Consider the following 26006-nt stretch of genomic DNA (forward strand, 5'->3'; position numbering starts at 1 on the left):
CCCCCAAATCTCTATTATCTATATTACATCCCTCACCCCAATATAACGTGTACTCCAACTCCTAGTAACACAGTAACCCCTCACAGGTAATACACATACCCCCAAATCTCCATTATCTATATTACATCCCTCACCCCAATATAACGTGTACCCCAACTCCTAGTAACACAGTAACCCCTCACAGGTAACATACATACCCCTAAATCTCCTGTATCTATATTACATCCCTCACCCCAATATAACGTGTACCCCAACTCCTAGTAACACAGTAACCCCTCACAGGTAATATACATACCCCCAAATCTCCTGTATCTATATTACATTCATCACCCCAATATAACGTGTACCCCAACTCCTAGTAACACAGTAACCCCTCACAGGTAACATACATACCCCCAAATCTCCATTATCTATATTACATTCCTCACCCCAATATAACGTGTACCCCAACTCCTAGTAACACAGTAACCCCTCACAGGTAACATACATACCCCCAAATCTCCATTATCTATATTACATCCCTCACCCCAATATAACGTGTACCCCAACTCCTAGTAACACAGTAACCCTCACAGGTAACATACATACCCCCAAATCTCCATTATCTATATTACATCCCTCACCCCAATATAACGTGTACCCCAACTCCTAGTAACACAGTAACCCCTCACAGGTAATATACATACCCCCAAATCTCCATTATCTATATTACATCCCTCACACCAATATAACGTGTACCCCAACTCCTAGTAACACAGTAACTCCTCACAGGTAACATACATACCCCCAAATCTCCATTATCTATATTACATTCCTCACCCCAATATAACGTGTACCCCAACTCCTAGTAACACAGTAACCCCTCACAGGTAATATACATACCCCCAAATCTCCATTATCTATATTACATCCCTCACCCAATATAACGTGTACCCCAACTCCTAGTAACACAGTAACCCCTCACAGGTAACATACATACCCCCAAATCTCCATTATCTATATTACATTCCTCACCCCAATATAACGTGTACCCCAACTCCTAGTGACACAGTAACCCCTCACAGGTAACATACATACCCCCAAATCTCCATTATCTATATTACATCCCTCACCCCAATATAACGTGTACCCCAACTCCTAGTAACACAGTAACCCCTCACAGGTAACATACATACCCCCAAATCTCCTGTATCTATATTACATCCCTCACCCCAATATAACGTGTACCCCAACTCCTAGTAACACAGTAACCCTCACAGGTAACATACATACCCCCAAATCTCCATTATCTATATTACATCCCTCACCCCAATATAACGTGTACCCCAACTCCTAGTAACACAGTAACCCCTCACAGGTAACATACATACCCCCAAATCTCCATTATCTATATTACATTCCTCACCCCAATATAACGTGTACCCCAACTCCTAGTAACACAGTAACCCCTCACAGGTAACATACATACCCCCAAATCTCCATTATCTATATTACATTCCTCACCCCAATATAACGTGTACCCCAACTCCTAGTAACACAGTAACCCCTCACAGGTAACATACATACCCCCAAATCTCCTGTATCTATATTACATTCCTCACCCCAATATAACGTGTACCCCAACTCCTAGTAACACAGTAATCCTCACAGGTAATATACATACCCCCAAATCTCCTGTATCTATATTACATCCCTCACCCCAATATAACGTGTACCCCAACTCCTAGTAACACAGTAACCCTCACAGGTAACATACATACCCCCAAATCTCCTGTATCTATATTACATTCCTCACACCAATATAACGTGTACCCCAACTCCTAGTAACACAGTAACCCGTCACAGGTAACATACATACCCCCAAATCTCCATTATCTATATTACATTCCTCACCACAATATAACGTGTACCCCAACTCCTAGTAACACAGTAACCCCTCAAAGGTAACATACATACCCCCAAATCTCCATTATCTATATTACATTCCTCACCCCAATATAACGTGTACCCCAACTCCTAGTAACACAGTAACCCCTCACAGGTAACATACATACCCCCAAATCTCCATTATCTATATTACATTCCTCACCCCAATATAACGTGTACCCCAACTCCTAGTAACACAGTAACCCTCACAGGTAATATACATACCCCCAAATCTCCATTATCTATATTACATCCCTCACCCCAATATAACGTGTACCCCAACTCCTAGTAACACAGTAACCCCTCACAGGTAACATACATACCCCCAAATCTCCACTATCTATATTACATTCCTCACCCCAATATAACGTGTACCCCAACTCCTAGTAACACAGTAACCCTCACAGGTAACATACATACCCCCAAATCTCCATTATCTATATTACATTCCTCACCCCAATATAACGTGTACCCCAACTCCTAGTAACACAGTAACCCTCACAGGTAACATACATACCCCCAAATCTCCATTATCTATATTACTTTCCTCACCCCAATATAACGTGTACCCCAACTCCTAGTAACACAGTAACCCCTCACAGGTAACATACATACCCTTAAATCTCCTGTATCTATATTACATTCCTCACCCCAATATAACGTGTACCCCAACTCCTAGTAACACAGTAACCCCTCACAGGTAACATACGTACCCCCAAATCTCCTGTATCTATATTACATCCCTCACCCCAATATAACGTGTACCCCAACTCCTAGTAACACAGTAACCCTAACAGGTAACATACATACCCCCAAATCTCCATTATCTATATTACATTCCTCACCCCAATATAACGTGTACCCCAACTCCTAGTAACACAGTAACCCCTCACAGGTAACATACATACCCCCAAATCTCCATTATCTATATTACATCCCTCACCCCAATATAACGTGTACCCCAACTCCTAGTAACACAGTAACCCCTCACAGGTAACATACATACCCCCAAATCTCCATTATCTATATTACATCCCTCACCCCAATATAACGTGTACCCCAACTCCTAGAAACACAGTAACCCCTCACAGGTAACATACATACCCCTAAATCTCCTGTATCTATATTACATCCCTCACCCAATATAACGTGTACTCCAACTCCTAGTAACACAGTAATCCCTCACAGGTAACATACATACCCCTAAATCTCCATTATCTATATTACATCCCTCACTTCAATATAACGTGTACCCCAACTCCTAGTGACACAGTAACCCTCACAGGTAACATACATACCCCCAAATCTCCTGTATCTATATTACATCCCTCACCCCAATATAACGTGTACTCCAACTCCTAGTAACAGAGTAACCCTCACAGGTAACATACATACCCCCAAATCTCCATTATCTATATTACATCCCTCACCCCAATATAACGTGTACCCCAACTCCTAGTGACACAGTAACCCCTCACAGGTAATATACATACCCCCAAATCTCCATTATCTATATTACATCCCTCACCCCAATATAACGTGTACCCCAACTCCTAGTAACACAGTAACCCCTCACAGGTAATATACATACCCCCAAATCTCCATTATCTATATTACATCCCTCACCCCAATATAACGTGTACCCCAACTCCTAGTAACACAGTAACCCCTCACAGGTAACATACATACCCCCAAATCTCCATTATCTATATTACATTCCTCACCCCAATATAACGTGTACCCCAACTCCTAGTAACACAGTAACCCCTCACAGGTAACATACATACCCCCAAATCTCCATTATCTATATTACATCCCTCACCCAATATAACGTGTACCCCAACTCCTAGTAACACAGTAACCCCTCACAGGTAACATACATACCCCCAAATCTCCATTATCTATATTACATCCCTCACCCCAATATAACGTGTACCCCAACTCCTAGTAACACAGTAACCCCTCACAGGTAACATACATACCCCCAAATCTCCTGTATCTATATTACATCCCTCACCCCAATATAACGTGTACCCCAACTCCTAGTAACACAGTAACCCCTCACAGGTAACATACATACCCCCAAATCTCCATTATCTATATTACATTCCTCACCCCAATATAACGTGTACCCCAACTCCTAGTAACACAGTAACCCCTCACAGGTAACATACATACCCCCAAATCTCCATTATCTATATTACATCCCTCACCCCAATATAACGTGTACCCCAACTCCTAGTAACACAGTAACCCCTCACAGGTAACATACATACCCCCAAATCTCCATTATCTATATTACATTCCTCACCCCAATATAACGTGTACCCCAACTCCTAGTAACACAGTAGCCCTCACAGGTAACATACATACCCCCAAATCTCCATTATCTATATTACATCCCTCACCCCAATATAACGTGTACCCCAACTCCTAGTAACACAGTAACCCCTCACAGGTAACATACATACCCCCAAATCTCCATTATCTATATTACATCCCTCACCCCAATATAACGTGTACCCCAACTCCTAGTAACACAGTAACCCCTCACAGGTAACATACATACCCCCAAATCTCCATTATCTATATTACATCCCTCACCCCAATATAACGTGTACCCCAACTCCTAGTAACACAGTAACCCCTCACAGGTAACATACATACCCCCAAATCTCCATTATCTATATTACATTCCTCACCCCAATATAACGTGTACCCCAACTCCTAGTAACACAGTAACCCCTCACAGGTAACATACATACCCCCAAATCTCCATTATCTATATTACATTCCTCCCCCCAATATAACGTGTACCCCAACTCCTAGTAACACAGTAACCCCTCACAGGTAATATACATACCCCCAAATCTCCTGTATCTATATTACATCCCTCACCCCAATATAACGTGTACCCCAACTCCTAATAACACAGTAACCCCTCACAGGTAATATACATACCCCCAAATCTCCTGTATCTATATTACATCCCTCACCCCAATATAACGTGTACCCCAACTCCTAGTAACACTGTAACCCCTCACAGGTAACATACATACCCCCAAATCTCCATTATCTATATTACATTCCTCACCCCAATATAACGTGTACCCCAACTCCTAGTAACACAGTAACCCCTCACAGGTAATATACATACCCCCAAATCTCCATTATCTATATTACATCCCTCACCCCAATATAACGTGTACCCCAACTCCTAGTAACACAGTAACCCCTCACAGGTAATATACATACCCCCAAATCTCCATTATCTATATTACATCCCTCACCCCAATATAACGTGTACCCCAACTCCTAGTAACACAGTAACCCCTCACAGGTAATATACATACCCCCAAATCTCCATTATCTATATTACATCCCTCACCCCAATATAACGTGTACCCCAACTCCTAGTAACACAGTAACCCCTCACAGGTAACATACATACCCCCAAATCTCCATTATCTATATTACATCCCTCACCCCAATATAACGTGCACCCCAACTCCTAGTAACAGTAACCCCTCACAGGTAATATACATACCCCCAAATCTCCATTATCTATATTACATCCCTCACCCCAATATAACGTGTACCCCAACTCCTAGTAACACAGTAACCCCTCACAGGTAACATACATACCCCCAAATCTCCTGTATCTATATTACATCCCTCACCCCAATATAACGTGTACCCCAACTCCTAGTAACACAGTAACCCCTCACAGGTAACATACATACCCCCCAAATCTCCATTATCTATATTACATCCCTCACCCCAATATAACGTGTACCCCAACTCCTAGTAACACAGTAACCCCTCACAGGTAACATACATACCCCCAAATCTCCATTATCTATATTACATTCCTCACCCCAATATAACGTGTACCCCAACTCCTAGTAACACAGTAACCCCTCACAGGTAATATACATACCCCCAAATCTCCATTATCTATATTACATTCCTCACCCCAATATAACGTGTACCCCAACTCCTAGTAACACAGTAACCCCTCACAGGTAATATACATACCCCCAAATCTCCTGTATCTATATTACATCCCTCACCCCAATATAACGTGTACCCCAACTCCTAGTAACACAGTAACCCTCACAGGTAACATACATACCCACAAATCTCCATTATCTATATTACATTCCTCACCCCAATATAACGTGTACCCCAACTCCTAGTAACACAGTAATCCTCACAGGTAACATACATACCCCCAAATCTCCATTATCTATATTACATTCCTCACCCCAATATAACGTGTACCCCAACTCCTAGTAACACAGTAACCCCTCACAGGTAATATACATACCCCCAAATCTCCATTATCTATATTACATCCCTCACCCCAATATAACGTGTACCCCAACTCCTAGTAACACAGTAACCCTCACAGGTAACATACATACCCCCAAATCTCCATTATCTATATTACATTCCTCACCCCAATATAACGTGTACCCCAACTCCTAGTAACACAGTAACCCCTCACAGGTAATATACATACCCCCAAATCTCCATTATCTATATTACAGCCCTCACCCCAATATAACGTGTACCCCAACTCCTAGTAACACAGTAACCCTCACAGGTAATATACATACCCCCAAATCTCCATTATCTATATTACATCCCTCACCCCAATATATCGTGTACCCCAACTCCTAGTAACACAGTAACCCTCACAGGTAATATACATATCCCCAAATCTCCATTATCTATATTACATCCCTCACCCCAATATAACGTGTACCCCAACTCCTAGTAACACAGTAACCCCTCACAGGTAACATACATACCCCCAAATCTCCATTATCTATATTACATCCCTCACCCCAATATAACGTGTACCCCAACTCCTAGTAACACAGTAACCCTCATAGGTAACATACATACCCCCAAATCTCCATTATCTATATTACATTCCTCACCCCAATATAACGTGTACCCCAACTCCTAGTAACACAGTAACCCTCAAAGGTAATATACATACCCCCAAATCTCCATTATCTATATTACATCCCTCACCCCAATATAACGTGTACCCCAACTCCTAGTAACACAGTAAACCCTCACAGGTAACATACATACCCCCAAATCTCCATTATCTATATTACATTCCTCACCCCAATATAACGTGTACCCCAACTCCTAATAACACAGTAACCCTCACAGGTAACATACATACCCCCAAATCTCCATTATCTATATTACATCCCTCACCCCAATATAACGTGTACCCCAACTCCTAGTAACACAGTAACCCCTCACAGGTAACATACATACCCCCAAATCTCCATTATCTATATTACATCCCTCACCCCAATATAACGTGTACCCCAACTCCTAGTAACACAGTAACCCCTCACAGGTAATATACATATCCCCAAATCTCCATTATCTATATTACATCCCTCACCCCAATATAACGTGTACCCCAACTCCTAGTAACACAGTAACCCTCACAGGTAATATACATACCCCCAAATCTCCATTATCTATATTACATCCCTCACCCCAATATAACGTGTACCCCAACTCCTAGTAACACAGTAACCCCTCACAGGTAACATACATACCCCCAAATCTCCATTATCTATATTACATCCCTCACCCCAATATAACGTGTACCCCAACTCCTAGTAACACAGTAACCCCTCACAGGTAATATACATACCCCCAAATCTCCATTATCTATATTACATCCCTCACCCCAATATAACGTGTACCCCAACTCCTAGTAACACAGTAACCCCTCACAGGTAACATACATACCCCCAAATCTCCTGTATCTATATTACATTCCTCACCCCAATATAACGTGTACCCCAACTCCTAGTAACACAGTAACCCCTCACAGGTAACATACATACCCCCAAATCTCCATTATCTATATTACATCCCTCACCCCAATATAACGTGTACCCCAACTCCTAGTAACACAGTAACCCCTCACAGGTAACATACATACCCCCAAATCTCCATTATCTATATTACATTCCTCACCCCAATATAACGTGTACCCCAACTCCTAGTAACACAGTAACCCCTCACAGGTAACATACATACCCCCAAATCTCCATTATCTATATTACATCTCTCACCCCAATATAACGTGTACCCCAACTCCTAGTAACACAGTAACCCCTCACAGGTAATATACATACCCCCAAATCTCCATTATCTATATTACATCCCTCACCCCAATATAACGTGTACCCCAACTCCTAGTAACACAGTAACCCCTCACAGGTAATATACATATCCCCAAATCTCCATTATCTATATTACATCCCTCACCCCAATATAACGTGTACCCCAACTCCTAGTAACACAGTAACCCCTCACAGGTAACATACATACCCCCAAATCTCCTGTATCTATATTACATTCCTCACCCCAATATAACGTGTACCCCAACTCCTAGTAACACAGTAACCCCTCACAGGTAACATACATACCCCCAAATCTCCATTATCTATATTACATTCTTCACCCCAATATAACGTGTACCCCAACTCCTAGTAACACAGTAACCCCTCACAGGTAATATACATATCCCCAAATCTCCATTATCTATATTACATCCCTCACCCCAATATAACGTGTACCCCAACTCCTAGTAACACAGTAACCCTCACAGGTAATATACATACCCCCAAATCTCCTGTATCTATATTACATCCCTCACCCCAATATAACGTGTACCCCAACTCCTAGTAACACAGTTACCCCTCACAGGTAACATACATACCCCCAAATCTCCTGTATCTATATTACATCCCTCACCCCAATATAACGTGTACCCCAACTCCTAGTAACACAGTAACCCTCACAGGTAACATACATACCCCCAAATCTCCTGTATCTATATTACATCCCTCACCCCAATATAACGTGTACCCCAACTCCTAGTAACACAGTAACACCTCACAGGTAACATACATACCCCCAAATCTCCATTATCTATATTACATTCCTCACCCCAATATAACGTGTACCCCAACTCCTAGTAACACAGTAACCCCTCACAGGTAATATACATATCCCCAAATCTCCATTATCTATATTACATCCCTCACCCCAATATAACGTGTACCCCAACTCCTAGTAACACAGTAACCCCTCACAGGTAACATACATACCCCCAAATCTCCTGTATCTATATTACATTCCTCACCCCAATATAACGTGTATCCCAACTCCTAGTGACACAGTAACCCCTCACAGGTAACATACATACCCCCAAATCTCCTGTATCTATATTACATTCCTCACCCCAATATAACGTGTACCCCAACTCCTAGTAACACAGTAACCCCTCACAGGTAACATACATACCCCCAAATCTCCATTATCTATATTACATCCCTCACCCCAATATAACGTGTACCCCAACTCCTAGTAACACAGTAACCCCTCACAGGTAACATACATACCCCCAAATCTCCATTATCTATATTACATTCCTCACCCCAATATAATGTGTACCCCAACTCCTAGTAACACAGTAACCCCTCACAGGTAACATACATACCCCCAAATCTCCATTATCTATATTACATTCCTCACCCCAATATAACGTGTACCCCAACTCCTAGTAACACAGTAACCCCTCACAGGTAACATACATACCCCCAAATCTCCATTATCTATATTACATTCCTCACCCCAATATAACGTGTACCCCAACTCCTAATAACACAGTAACCCCTCACAGGTAACATACATACCCCCAAATCTCCTGTATCTATATTACATCCCTCACCCCAATATAACGTGTACCCCAACTCCTAGTAACACAGTAACCCCTCACAGGTAATATACATACCCCCAAATCTCCATTATCTATATTACATCCCTCACCCCAATATAACGTGTACCCCAACTCCTAGTAACACAGTAACCCCTCACAGGTAACATACATACCCCCAAATCTCCTGTATCTATATTACATCCCTCACCCCAATATAACGTGTACCCCAACTCCTAGTAACACAGTAACCCCTCACAGGTAATATACATACCCCCAAATCTCCTGTATCTATATTACATCCCTCACCCCAATATAACGTGTACCCCAACTCCTAGTAACACAGTAACCCCTCACAGGTAACATACATACCCCCAAATCTCCATTATCTATATTACATCCCTCACCCCGATATAACGTGTACCCCAACTCCTAGTAACACAGTAACCCTCACAGGTAACATACATACCCCCAAATCTCCATTATCTATATTACATTCCTCACCCCAATATAACGTGTACCCCAACTCCTAGTAACACAGTAACCCCTCACAGGTAACATACATACCCCCAAATCTCCATTATCTATATTACATCCCTCACCCCAATATAACGTGTACCCCAACTCCTAGTAACACAGTAACCCCTCACAGGTAACATACATACCCCCAAATCTCCTGTATCTATATTACATTCCTCACCCCAATATAACGTGTACCCCAACTCCTAGTAACACAGTAACCCCTCACAGGTAACATACATACCCCCAAATCTCCATTATCTATATTACATCCCTCACCCCAATATAACGTGTACCCCAACTCCTAGTAACACAGTAACCCCTCACAGGTAACATACATACCCCCAAATCTCCATTATCTATATTACATCCCTCACCCCAATATAACGTGTACCCCAACTCCTAGTGACACAGTAACCCCTCACAGGTAACATACATACCCCCAAATCTCCATTATCTATATTACATTCCTCACCCCAATATAACGTGTACCCCAACTCCTAGTAACACAGTAACCCCTCACAGGTAACATATACATACCCCCAAATCTCCATTATCTATATTACATTCCTCACCCCAATATAACGTGTACCCCAACTCCTAGTAACACAGTAACCCCTCACAGGTAATATACATATCCCCAAATCTCCATTATCTATATTACATCCCTCACCCCAATATAACGTGTACCCCAACTCCTAGTAACACAGTAACCCTCACAGGTAATATACATATCCCCAAATCTCCATTATCTATATTACATTCCTCACCCCAATATAACGTGTACCCCAACTCCTAATAACACAGTAACCCCTCACAGGTAACATACATACCCCCAAATCTCCATTATCTATATTACATCCCTCACCCAATATAACGTGTACCCCAACTCCTAGTAACACAGTAACCCCTCACAGGTAACATACATACCCCCAAATCTCCATTATCTATATTACATCCCTCACCCCAATATAACGTGTACCCCAACTCCTAGTAACACAGTAACCCCTCACAGGTAACATACATACCCCCAAATCTCCTGTATCTATATTACATCCCTCACCCCAATATAACGTGTACCCCAACTCCTAGTAACACAGTAACCCCTCACAGGTAACATACATACCCCCAAATCTCCATTATCTATATTACATTCCTCACCCCAATATAACGTGTACCCCAACTCCTAGTAACACAGTAACCCCTCACAGGTAATATACGTACCCCCAAATCTCCATTATCTATATTACATTCCTCACCCCAATATAACGTGTACCCCAACTCCTAGTAACACAGTAACCCCTCACAGGTAATATACATATCCCCAAATCTCCTGTATCTATATTACATCCCTCACCCCAATATAACGTGTACCCCAACTCCTAGTAACACAGTAACCCCTCACAGGTAACATACATATCCCCAAATCTCCATTATCTATATTACATCCCTCACCCCAATATAACGTGTACCCCAACTCCTAGTAACACAGTAACCCTCACAGGTAATATACGTTCCCCCAAATCTCCTGTATCTATATTACATCCCTCACCCCAATATAACGTGTACCCCAACTCCTAGTAACACAGTAACCCCTCACAGGTAACATACATACCCCCAAATCTCCATTATCTATATTACATCCCTCACCCCAATATAACGTGTACCCCAACTCCTAGTAACACAGTAACCCTCACAGGTAAGATACATACCCCCAAATCTCCATTATCTATATTACATTCCTCACCCCAATATAACGTGTACCCCAACTCCTAGTAACACAGTAACCCCTCACAGGTAACATACATACCCCCAAATCTCCATTATCTATATTACATTCCTCACACCAATATAACGTGTACCCCAACTCCTAGTAACACAGTAACCCTCACAGGTAACATACATACCCCCAAATCTCCATTATCTATATTACATTCATCACCCCAATATAACGTGTACCCCAACTCCTAGTAACACAGTAACCCCTCACAGGTAACATACATACCCCCAAATCTCCATTATCTATATTACATCCCTCACCCCAATATAACGTGTACCCCAACTCCTAGTAACACAGTAACCCCTCACAGGTAACATACATACCCCCAAATCTTCATTATCTATATTACATCCCTCACCCCAATATAACGTGTACCCTAACTCCTAGTAACACAGTAACCCCTCACAGGTAACATACATACCCCCAAATCTCCATTATCTATATTACATCCCTCACCCCAATATAACGTGTACCCCAACTCCTAGTAACACAGTAACCCTCACAGGTAACATACATACCCCCAAATCTCCATTATCTATATTACATTCCTCACACCAATATAACGTGTACCCCAACTCCTAGTAACACAGTAACCCTCACAGGTAATATACATACCCCCAAATCTCCATTATCTATATTACATTCCTCACCCCAATATAACGTGTACCCCAACTCCTAGTAACACAGTAACCCCTCACAGGTAACATACATACCCCCAAATCTCCATTATCTATATTACATCCCTCACCCCAATATAACGTGTACCCCAACTCCTAGTAACACAGTAACCCTCACAGGTAACATACATACCCCCAAATCTCCATTATCTATATTACATTCCTCACCCCAATATAACGTGTACCCCAACTCCTAGTAACACAGTAACCCCTCACAGGTAACATACATACCCCCAAATCTCCATTATCTATATTACATTCCTCACCCCAATATAACGTGTACCCCAACTCCTAGTAACACAGTAACCCCTCACAGGTAACATACATACCCCCAAATCTCCTGTATCTATATTACATCCCTCACCCCAATATAACGTGTACCCCAACTCCTAGTAACACAGTAACCCCTCACAGGTAACATACATACCCCCAAATCTCCATTATCTATATTACATCCCTCACCCCAATATAACGTGTACCCCAACTCCTAGTAACACAGTAAGCCCTCACAGGTAATATACATACCCCCAAATCTCCATTATCTATATTACATTCCTCACCCCAATATAACGTGTACCCCAACTCCTAGTAACACAGTAACCCCTCACAGGTAACATACATACCCCCAAATCTCCATTATCTATATTACATCCCTCACCCCAATATAACGTGTACCCCAACTCCTAGTAACACAGTAACCCCTCACAGGTAACATACATACCCCCAAATCTCCATTATCTATATTACATCCCTCACCCCAATATAACGTGTACCCCAACTCCTAGTAACACAGTAACCCCTCACAGGTAACATACATACCCCCAAATCTCCATTATCTATATTACATTCCTCACCCCAATATAACGTGTACCCCAACTCCTAGTAACACAGTAACCCTCACAGGTAACATACATACCCCCAAATCTCCATTATCTATATTACATCCCTCACCCAATATAACGTGTACCCCAACTCCTAGTAACACAGTAACCCCTCACAGGTAATATACGTACCCCCCAAATCTCCATTATCTATATTACATTCCTCACCCCAATATAACGTGTACCCCAACTCCTAGTAACACAGTAACCCCTCACAGGTAACATACATACCCCCAAATCTCCATTATCTATATTACATTCCTCACCCCAATATAACGTGTACCCCAACTCCTAGTAACACAGTAACCCCTCACAGGTAACATACATACCCCCAAATCTCCATTATCTATATTACATTCCTCACCCCAATATAACGTGTACCCCAACTCCTAGTAACACAGTAACCCCTCACAGGTAATATACGTACCCCCCAAATCTCCTACATCCCCAATCACTCAGCCCCCCCCCCCCCCCCATACAACGTGTACCCCTGATACTCTGAGCCCCCACTAATCTCCGCTCTTGATGTGCAGCAAGTGTCCAGTGAGGTGATATCTGAGGTGCACCTCGTGTCTCTCTCTGTCCTGACATTCGCTGGATGCAGCATCTCCGCTCTGTCCTGTCTCTTCACCATCGGCTGGATCTGCTGCACCAGGTACTGTGAGATACATAGTGTTACATGTGTGTTACATGTGTGTTACATATGGCGTCTCCGCACTGTCCTCCTGTGCCAGGTACTGTGAGATACATAGTGTTACATGTGTGGTACATATGGCATCTCCACTGTCCTCCTGTGCCAGGTACTGTGAGATACATAGTGTTACATGTGTGTTACATATGGCGTTTCCGCACTGTCCTCCTGTGCCAGGTACTGTGAGATACATAGTGTTACATGTTTGTTACATATGGCGTCTCTGCACTGTCCTCCTGTGCAAGGTACTGTGAGATACATAGTGTTACATGTGTGGTACATGTGTGTTACATATGGCGTCTCTGCACTGTCCTCCTGCGCCAGGTACTGTGAGATACATAGTGTTACATGTGTGGTACATGTGTGTTACATATGGCGTCTTTGCACTGTCCTCCTGCGCCAGGTACTGTGAGATACATAGTGTTACATGTGTGGTACATGTGTGTTACATATGGCGTCTCTGCACTGTACTCCTGCGCCAGGTACGGTGAGATACATAGTGTTACATGTGTGTTACATATGGCGTCTTTGCACTGTCCTCCTGCGCCAGGTACTGTGAGATACATAATGTTACATGTGTGGTACATGTGTGGTACATATGGCGTCTCTGCACTGTCCTCCTACGCCAGGTACTGTGAGATACATAGTGTTACATGTGTGGTACATGGGTGTTACATATGGCGTCTCTGCACTGTCCTCCTGCGCCAGGTACGGTGAGATACATAGTGTTACATGTGTGTTACATATGGCGTCTTTGCACTGTCCTCCTGCGCCAGGTACTGTGAGATACATAGTGTTACATGTGTGGTACATGTGTGTTACATATGGCGTCTCTGCACTGTCCTCCTGCGCCAGGTACTGTGAGATACATAGTGTTACATGTGTGTTACATATGGCGTCTCTGCACTGTCCTCCTGCGCCAGGTACTGTGAGATACATAGTGTTACATGTGTGTTACATATGGCGTCTCTGCACTGTCCTCCTACGCCAAGTATGGTGAGATACATAGTGTTACATGTGTGGTACATGTGTGTTACATATGGCGTCTCTGCACTGTCCTCCTGCGCCAGGTACTGTGAGATACATAGTGTTACATGTGTGTTACATGTGTGTTACATATGGCGTCTTTGCACTGTCCTCCTGCGCCAGGTACTGTGAGATACATAATGTTACATGTGTGTTACATGTGTGGTACATATGGCGTCTCTGCACTGTCCTCTTGTGCCAGGTACTGTGAGATACATAGTGTTACATGTGTGTTACATATGGCGTCTCTGCACTGTCCTCCTGCGCCAGGTACTGTGAGATACATAGTGTTACATGTGTGGTACATATGGCGTCTCTGCACTGTCCTCTTGTGCCAGGTACTGTGAGATACATAGTGTTACATGTGTGTTACATATGGCGTCTCTGCACTGTCCTCTTGTGCCAGGTACGGTGAGATACATAGTGTTACATGTGTGTTACATATGGCGTCTTTGCACTGTCCTCCTGCGCCAGGTACTGTGAGATACATAGTGTTACATGTGTGTTACATGTGTGGTACATATGGCGTCTCTGCACTGTCCTCTTGTGCCAGGTACTGTGAGATACATAGTGTTACATGTGTGTTACATATGGCTTCTTTGCACTGTCCTCCTGCGCCAGGTACTGTGAGATACATAGTGTTACATGTGTGGTACATGTGTGTTACATATGGCGTCTCTGCACTGTCCTCCTGCGCCAGGTACTGTGAGATACATAGTGTTACATGTGTGTTACATATGGCGTCTCTGCACTGTCCTCCTGCGCCAGGTACTGTGAGATACATAGTGTTACATGTGTGGTACATATGGCGTCTCTGCACTGTCCTCTTGTGCCAGGTACTGTGAGATACATAGTGTTACATGTGTGTTACATATGGCGTCTTTGCACTGTCCTCCTGCGCCAGGTACTGTGAGATACATAGTGTTACATGTGTGGTACATGTGTGGTACATATGGCGTCTCTGCACTGTCCTCCTGCGCCAGGTACTGTGAGATACATAGTGTTACATGTGTGGTACATATGGCGTCTCTGCACTGTCCTCCTGCGCCAGGTACTGTGAGATACATAGTGTTACATGTGTGTTACATATGGCGTCTTTGCACTGTCCTCTTGTGCCAGGTACTGTGAGATACATAGTGTTACATGTGTGGTACATGTGTGTTACATATGGCGTCTCTGCACTGTCCTCCTGCGCCAGGTACTGTGAGATACATAGTGTTACATGTGTGTTACATATGGCGTCTCTGCACTGTCCTCCTGTGCCAGGTACTGTGAGATACATAGTGTTACATGTGTGTTACATGTGTGTTACATATGGCGTCTCTGCACTGTCCTCCTGCGCCAGGTACTGTGAGATACATAGTGTTACATGTGTGTTACATATGGCGTCTCTGCACTGTCCTCCTGTGCCAGGTACTGTGAGATGCTTAGTGTTACATGCGTGGTACATGTGTGTTACATATGGCGTCTCTGCACTGTCCTCCTACGCCAGGTACTGTGAGATACATAGTGTTACATGCGTGGTACATGTGTGTTACATATGGCGTCTCTGCACTGTCCTCCTGCGCCAGGTACTGTGAGATACATAGTGTTACATGTGTGTTACATATGGCGTCTCTGCACTGTCCTCCTGTGCCAGGTACTGTGAGATACATAGTGTTACATGTGTGGTACATGTGTGTTACATATGGCGTCTCTGCACTGTCCTCCTGCGCCAGGTACTGTGAGATACATAGTGTTACATGTGTGTTACATGTGTGTTACATATGGCGTCTCTGCACTGTCCTCCTGCGCCAGGTACTGTGAGATACATAATGTTACATGTGTGTTACATGTGTGGTACATATGGCGTCTCTGCACTGTCCTCTTGTGCCAGGTACTGTGAGATACATAGTGTTACATGTGTGTTACATATGGCGTCTTTGCACTGTCCTCCTGCGCCAGGTACTGTGAGATATATAGTTACATGTGTGGTACATATGGCGTCTCTGCACTGTCCTCCTGCGCCAGGTACTGTGAGATACATAGTGTTACATGTGTGGTACATATGGCGTCTCTGCACTGTCCTCCTGCGCCAGGTACTGTGAGATACATAATGTTACATGTGTGTTACATGTGTGGTACATATGGCGTCTCTGCACTGTCCTCCTGCGCCAGGTACGGTGAGATACATAGTGTTACATGTGTGTTACATATGGCGTCTCTGCACTGTCCTCCTGCGCCAGGTACTGTGAGATACATAGTGTTACATGTGTGGTACATGTGTGTTACATATGGCGTCTTTGCACTGTCCTCCTGCGCCAGGTACTGTGAGATACATAGTGTTACATGTGTGGTACATATGGCGTCTCTGCACTGTCCTCTTGTGCCAGGTACTGTGAGATACATAGTGTTACATGTGTGTTACATATGGCGTCTTTGCACTGTCCTCCTGCGCCAGGTACTGTGAGATACATAGTGTTACATGTGTGGTACATATGGCGTCTCTGCACTGTCCTCCTGCGCCAGGTACTGTGAGATACATAGTGTTACATGTGTGGTACATATGGCGTCTCTGCACTGTCCTCCTGCGCCAGGTACTGTGAGATACATAATGTTACATGTGTGTTACATGTGTGGTACATATGGCGTCTCTGCACTGTCCTCCTGCGCCAGGTACGGTGAGATACATAGTGTTACATGTGTGTTACATATGGCGTCTTTGCACTGTCCTCCTGCGCCAGGTACTGTGAGATACATAGTGTTACATGTGTGGTACATGTGTGGTACATATGGCGTCTCTGCACTGTCCTCCTGCGCCAGGTACTGTGAGATACATAGTGTTACATGTGTGTTACATATGGCGTCTTTGCACTGTCCTCCTGCGCCAGGTACTGTGAGATACATAGTGTTACATGTGTGTTACATATGGCGTCTCCGCACTGTCCTCCTGTGCCAGGTACGGTGAGATACATAGTGTTACATGTGTGTTACATATGGCGTCTCCGCACTGTCCTCCTGTGCCAGGTACTGTGAGATACATAATGTTACATGCGTGGTACATGTGTGTTACACAGTGTTTCTGTCCTGCTGCTATATATCCCTCTATGAACATGTATGTTTTGTGCAGCATTGATTGTATATTGTAGTTTACGTACCGCATGTGGATTACAGTTTAGTGTTGTCCTGTGTGTATGTCCACACAGCGTATGGCATGGTGTAGTATTTTAGTACAGATGGTGCAGTGGTTAGCATTACTGCCTTCCAGCACTGAGGTCATAGGTTCAATTCCCACCACAGTCTTAACCGTGTAGTTTGTATATTCTCCGGGTACTCCGGTTTCCTCCCACAATCCAAAAATATACTGGTAGGTTAATTGGCTCCTAACAATATTATCCCTAGTGTGAATGTGTCTGTATGTACATGTGATAGGGAATATAGAGTGTAAGCTCCACTGGGGCAGGGACTGATGTGAATGGGCAAATATTCTCTGTACAGCGCTGCGGAATATGTGTGCGATATATAAATAACTGGTAATATAGAACCAGCTTTCAGAAAGATTTGGATTATTTTAGTATATGACGTGTGTGTTCTATCATATAATAACGTATGTATCACACATGTTCTCATGGCAGGAAGATGCAGACAAACCCCACGTTACAGATCCACATGAACCTCTTGGGGGCGGTGTTACTCCTGGACCTGAGCTTTATTCTGAGCGCGGTACTCGGAGCTCTGGAGGAACAGAACGTTTGTAGAGGCTCCGCCATTGCTCTGCACTTTGCTCTGCTCTGCACATTCGCCTGGATGGCCATCGAAGGCTTCAACCTCTACCAACTGGTGGTCAAAGTCTTCCAATCGTCTTCTGTGTCAGCTCTAAAACTCGCCCTGCTGGGCTGGGGTGAGTCCTGGTATAATAGTAACTAGACCCTGCCCCCCTTCTGTCTCCGTATAACACGCATGTGATAATTACAGGTCTGTGTGATTAGTACATCAGAGGAACTGCCCCCCCCCCCCCACTCCCCCACTTCTGTCTCCATATAACACGCGTGTGATAATTATAGGCCTGTGTGATTAGTACATCAGAGGAACTGCCCCCCCCACTCCCCCACTTCTGTCTTCATATAACACGCGTGTGATAATTGCAGGTCTGTGTCATTAGTACATCAGAGGAACTGACCCCCCTTCTATCTCCATATAATAATACTCTCACACGCATGTAGTAATTACAGGTCTGTGTCATTAGTACATCAGAGGAACTGCCCCCCCCCCCTTCTATCTCCATATAATAATACTCTCACACGCATGTAGTAATTACAGGTCTATGTGATTAGTACATAAGAGGAACTGACCCCCCCCCCCCCCTTCTATCTCCATATAATAATAGTGTCTCCATATAATAATACTCTCACACGCATGTGATAATTACAGGTCTGTGTCATTAGTACATCAGAGGAACTGCCCCCCCCCCCCCCTTCTATCTCCATATAATAATACTCTCACACGCATGTAGTAATTACAGGTCTGTGTTATTAGTACATCAGAGGAACTGCCCCCCCTTCTGTCTCCATATAATAATACTCTCACACGCATGTAGTAATTACAGGTCTGTGTGATTAGTACATCAGAGGAACTGCCCAGTGCCCCCCCCCCCCCCCCCCCCCTTCTGTCTCCATATAATAATACTCTCACACGCATGTAGTAATTACAGGTCTGTGTCATTACTACATCAGAGGAACTGCCCCCCCCCCCCCTTCTGTCTCCATATAATAATACTCTCACACGCATGTAGTAATTACAGGTCTGTGTCATTAGTACATCAGAGGAACTGACCCCCCCCCCCCCCTTCCCTTCTATCTCCATATAATAATACTCTCACACGCATGTAGTAATTACAGGTCTGTGTGATTAGTACATCAGAGAAACTGCCCCCCCCCCCTTCTATCTCCATATAATAATACTCTCACACGCATGTAGTAATTACAGGTCTGTGTCATTAGTACATCAGAGGAACTGCCCACCCCTTCTGTCTCCATATAATAATACTCTCACACGCATGTAGTAATTACAGGTCTGTGTCATTAGTACATCAGAGGAACTGCCCCCCCCCCCTTCTATCTCCATATAATAATACTCTCACACGCATGTAGTAATTACAGGTCTATGTGATTAGTACATCAGAGGAACTGACCCCCCCCCCCCTTCTATCTCCATATAATAATACTCTCACACGCATGTAGTAATTACAGGTCTGTGTCATTAGTACATCAGAGGAACTGCCCTCCCCCCTTCTATCTCCATATAATAATACTCTCACACGCATGTAGTAATTACAGGTCTATGTGATTAGTACATCAGAGGAACTGACCCCCCCCCCCCCCCTTATATCTCCATATAATAATACTCTCACACGCATGTAGTAATTACAGGTCTATGTGATTAGTACATCAGAGGAACTGACCCCCCCCCCTTCTATCTCCATATAATAATACTCTCACACGCATGTAGTAATTACAGGTCTGTGTGATTAGTACATCAGAGGAACTGCCCCCCACCCCCCCTATCTCCATATAATAATACTCTCACACGCATGTAGTAATTACAGGTCTGTGTGATTAGTACATCAGAGGAACTGCCCCCCCCCCCCCCCCCCCTTCTGTCTCCATATAATAATACTCTCACACGCATGTAGTAATTACAGGTCTGTGTGATTAGTACATCAGAGGAACTGCCCCCCCCCCCCTTCCCCCTATCTCCATATAATAATACTCTCACACGCATGTAGTAATTACAGGTCTGTGTGATTAGTACATCAGAGGAACTGCCCCCCCCCCCCCCCCTTCTATCTCCATATAATAATACTCTCACACACATGTAGTAATTAATTACAGGTCTGTGTCATTAGTACATCAGAGGAACTGCCCCCCCCCCCCCTTCTGTCTCCATATAATAATACTCTCACACACATGTAGTAATTACAGGTCTGTGTCATTAGTACATCAGAGGAACTGCCCCCCCCCCCCCCCCTTCTGTCTCCATATAATAATACTCTCACACGCATGTAGTAATTACAGGTCTGTGTCATTAGTACATCAGAGGAACTGCCCCCCCCCCCCCTTCTGTCTCCATATAATAATACTCTCACACGAATGTAGTAATTACAGTTCTGTGTGATTAGTACATCAGAGGATTCTCTGTTCTCCTCATTGTTATTTAGGGGCTAATGTATGAAATATGCGGGAACATCTCTCTCCGTCAAACATTGTGTAATTTCCGTCTTGTGTATCCGGTATATTTGGGTGGGGATGGGAATGCGATATAATCCCTGAATTCCGATAATTTTATATTTTTCATTTTTGAATTCTTATTAAAATAATCCTGCACATGGCCCGCTTCAGCTCTGGACCTGCGCGGTGAGTGCATGCTGGCGCTGTGCGTGCTGGGGTTCTGCGAGGTGAGTGCGTGCTGGCGTTCTGCGCGGTGAGTGTTATCTATCCATCTGTCAAAGAGCTCAGTGCTCATCATAACATCCAGTGGTTATTTTACATATGAAAACTCTATTGGCTTTATTTTTGTTAAAAATTGAAAATAATATTGTATGTGTCGGTGTGTGTGTGTGTGTATGTGTGTGTATGTATGTATGAGTATATATATGTGTATGTGTATATATATATATATATATATATATATAGTACTCAAAAGGTGATAGTTGGCGCACAGAACCTTCCTCTGGATGTTCATATAGTTGTAGATAACTTTTAATTGGTCCTAAGCACTTCCCTTATATTTCCCGGGGTGGCTGCCTAATCTCCAGACGATCCGCTGTTCAGGCAGATCTTAATGAATTCTAAAAAACAAAAGATGAGAAAGGCGCCTCCTAGTGCAGTATAGACAAAATAATTAACCTCCACCAAAAAGCACCCTAAAATAAGATGGGTACTGTATTGAGTGGTCTTATAACCACCTGTAAACCGCGTGTTAGAAGATTCAGATATTCCCCGCTCCTGACAGTGAATTCCTGGATGTAACGGTCACTATATATATATATATATATATATATAAACACCTGACCCTCTCCATGAGGGAGAAAATGCTCTGTTCTTGGACTTTCCTGGTAATATATATATATGTGTGTGTGTATATGTAAAAAATAGCCCAGATCTGTGACTCTGTGCCTGTGTGTATAACGCTGGGCGTGGCTAGGGGGTGTAGTATGGTATGCCGGCGGCCGGGCTCCCGGCGACCAGCATACCGGCGCCGGGAGCCCGACCGCCGGCATACCGACAGCGTGGCGAGCGCAAATGAGCCCCTGTATACGGTAAAAATTAAGATTGACTCACTGATCACTGACTCATAACGAAATCTCTTAAACCACAAGGCCTACAATATTAAAACTTGGCAGGTAGCTTCTCCCTAGGTCCCAGGTGCTTGCTAAGAATCCGTTTTACAAATATCGCTACCCATCCCCAGAAATCGCAAAAAAATGTATGCATGTGTGTATGTATGTTCCAGCATAACTCTGGAATGCCTGGACCAGTTTACACCAAACTTGGTACACATATGACTTACAATCGGGGAACAAACACTGTGCGGGTAACACACCCCCCTAGCACCCCTAGGGGTGTGGCAGCAGCACAGAGTATTTCAGTAGACAACATAACTCTGGAAAGCCTGGAGAAATTTACACCACATTTTTACACATATGGCTTACAATCTGGGAACAAACACTGTGGGGGTAACACACCACTAGGGGTGGGTCAGCAACACAGACTATATTAGGACATGCATGATATGTCAGTGACGACAGGGCTTCATATGGCAGTGCCATGATGTGAGGAGGGGAATGGAGGTAGCAGGAAGCCACACGCTGAGAGTCATATAGTGGGAGGAGCAGGGTCCCCAGCAGCGCAGAGTATATCAGGAGATGCATAATATGTCAGGCAGGATAGGGCTACATGTGACAGGGGCACTGACATGATGTGAGGAGGGGAATGGAGGCAGCAGGAAGCCACAGACTGAGAGTTGTATAGTGAGAAGAGCAGGGTCCCTTGGGGGACACAAAAGGGGTCTGGCCACTACACAAAGTGGGTCAGGGAAGCAAGATATGCCTATATACTAGATCTCCAACCAATGTAAATTAACGAACAACTAACATTCTAATTTACCATCCTCATCCCCGAGCGAAGCACGGGTATTCAGGCCAAAAAAAATATATATATATACTGCGTAACGCCGGCACTCTGGATGCCCCCTAGGGCTTACTTACTCTGGTGCCCTCCATCTGGGTTTGGCAACCCCCATATGTTGATAAAAAATGAGGCGGCACTCAGAGATTTGTTGAAAAGCAAACAGGTGTGTATTCAAATCATCACATCAAATGATGTGATGTGGTGATTTGAATGCACACATGTTTGCTTCTCAACAAATCTCTGAGTGCCGCCTCATTTTTTGGATGGATGGATATTATGGATGGATGGATGGATGGATAGATATTATGGATGGATGGATATTATGGATAGATAACGCACACAGTGTGTATGTATGTATGTATGTATATGTGTATATATATATATATATATATATATGTATGTATGTGTGTGTGTGTGTATATATATATATATATATATATATATATGTATGTATGTAGGTAGGGATGCAGTCAATTTACCTACAATCAAGATCCCAACTGTTAAAATCCCGACAACCATTGACCGACGGTCAAAATACCAACATTTACAATGGCGACAGATCAAAAAGTCTAAATTAGTTTTTCATGATTTTTTTTTTTTTTATTGAAACCGACTTGTCCATACTTTACCATCCCAGTGGATGTGGAGGGGGAATACAATAGTAGCCGAAGCTTGGCGAGCGCAGCGAGAGGACACGGTGCACTTGTACGGTGTCCATGTCAACCTATGTCGACATACACACCAAAAACAATGAAAAATTTGTGTCGACTTTTTGACCTGTCGATATTCTGATTGTAGTTATTTCATACTGATCCCATATAAATATATTTCTCTATCGTCCTAGTGGATGCTGGGGTTCCTGAAAGGACCATGGGGAATAGCGGCTCCGCAGGAGACAGGGCACAAAAAGTAAAGCTTTAGGATCAGGTGGTGTGCACTGGCTCCTCCCCCTATGACCCTCCTCCAAGCCAGTTAGATTTTTGTGCCCGGCCGAGAAGGGTGCAATCTAGGTGGCTCTCCTAAAGAGCTGCTTAGGAAAGTTTAGCTTAGGTTTTTTATTTTACAGTGAGTCCTGCTGGCAACAGGATCACTGCAACGAGTGACTTAGGGGAGAAGAAGTGAACTCACCTGCGTGCAGGATGGATTGGCTTCTTGGCTACTGGACATCAGCTCCAGAGGGACGATCACAGGTACAGCCTGGATGGTCACCGGAGCCTTGCCGCCGGCCCCCTTGCAGATGCTGAAGTAAGAAGAGGTCCAGAATCGGCGGCAGAAGACTCCTCAGTCTTCTAAAGGTAGCGCACAGCACTGCAGCTGTGCGCCATTTTCCTCTCAGCACACTTCACACGGCAGTCACTGAGGGTGCAGGGCGCTGGGAGGGGGGCGCCCTGGGAGGCAAATGAATACCTATTTTGGCTAAAAATACCTCACATATAGCCTCCGGAGGCTATATGGAGATATTTAACCCCTGCCAGAATCCGTTAAGAGCGGGAGACGAGGCCGCCGAAAAAGGGGCGGGGCCTATCTCCTCAGCACACAGCGCCATTTTCCCTCACAGAAAGGCTGGAGGGAAGGCTCCCAGGCTCTCCCCTGCACTGCACTACAGAAACAGGGTTAAAACAGAGAGGGGGGGCACTAATTTGGCGATATGCTTATATATATATTAAGATGCTATAAGGGAAAACACTTATATAAGGTTGTCCCTATATAATTATAGCGTTTTTGGTGTGTGCTGGCAAACTCTCCCTCTGTCTCTCCAAAGGGCTAGTGGGTCCTGTCCTCTATCAGAGCATTCCCTGTGTGTGTGCTGTGTGTCGGTACGTGTGTGTCGACAGGTAGGAGGACGATGTTGGTGAGGAGGCGGAGCAATTGCCTGTAATGGTGATGTCACTCTCTAGGGAGTCGACACCGGAATGGATGGCTTATTTAGGAAATTACGTGATAATGTCAACACGCTGCAAGGTCGGTTGACGACATGAGACGGCCGACAAACAATTAGTACGGTCCAGACGTCTCAAAAACACCGTCAAGGGTTTTAAAACGCCCGTTTACTTTAGTCGGTCGACACAGACACAGACAGGGACACTGAATCCAGTGTCGACGGTGAATAAACAAACGTATTCCTTATTAGGGCCACACGTTAAAGGCAATGAAGGAGGTGTTACGTATTTCTGATACTACAAGTACCACAAAAGAGGGTATTATGTGGGATGTGAAAAAACTACCATAGTTTTTCCTGAATCAGATAAATTAAATAAAGTGTGTGATGATGCGTGGGTTCCCCCCGATAGAAAATTATGGGCGGTATACCCTTTCCCGCCAGAAGTTAGGGCGCGTTGGGAAACACCCTTTAAGGTGGATAAGGCGCTCACACGCTTATCAAAACAAGTGGCGGTACCGTCTATAGATAGGGCCGTCCTCAAGGACCAGCTGACAAGGCTGGAAAATATAATAAAAAGTATATACACACATACTGGTGTTATACTGCGGCCAGCGATCGCCTCAGCCTGGATGTGCAGAGCTAGGGTGGCTTGGTCGGATTCCCTGACTAAAAATATTGATACCCT

General features: G+C 44.0%; 1 protein-coding gene across 3 annotated transcripts in view; it reads left to right on the forward strand.

The window, feature by feature from the left end:
- The window catches only part of LOC134969692 (adhesion G-protein coupled receptor G1-like), a 165904-nt gene that overhangs the window by 121202 nt on the left and 18696 nt on the right, over positions 1-26006 (forward strand). For all 3 annotated transcript variants that reach the window (XM_063945801.1, XM_063945803.1, XM_063945802.1), the window contains exons 10-11: positions 14088-14209; positions 18886-19151. In XM_063945801.1, the coding sequence (XP_063801871.1) occupies positions 14088-14209; positions 18886-19151 (388 nt within the window). The remainder of the gene's footprint in view (positions 1-14087; positions 14210-18885; positions 19152-26006) is intronic.

This window comes from Pseudophryne corroboree, chromosome 11 (genome assembly GCF_028390025.1).
Source record: "Pseudophryne corroboree isolate aPseCor3 chromosome 11, aPseCor3.hap2, whole genome shotgun sequence".
NCBI lineage: Eukaryota > Metazoa > Chordata > Amphibia > Anura > Myobatrachidae > Pseudophryne > Pseudophryne corroboree.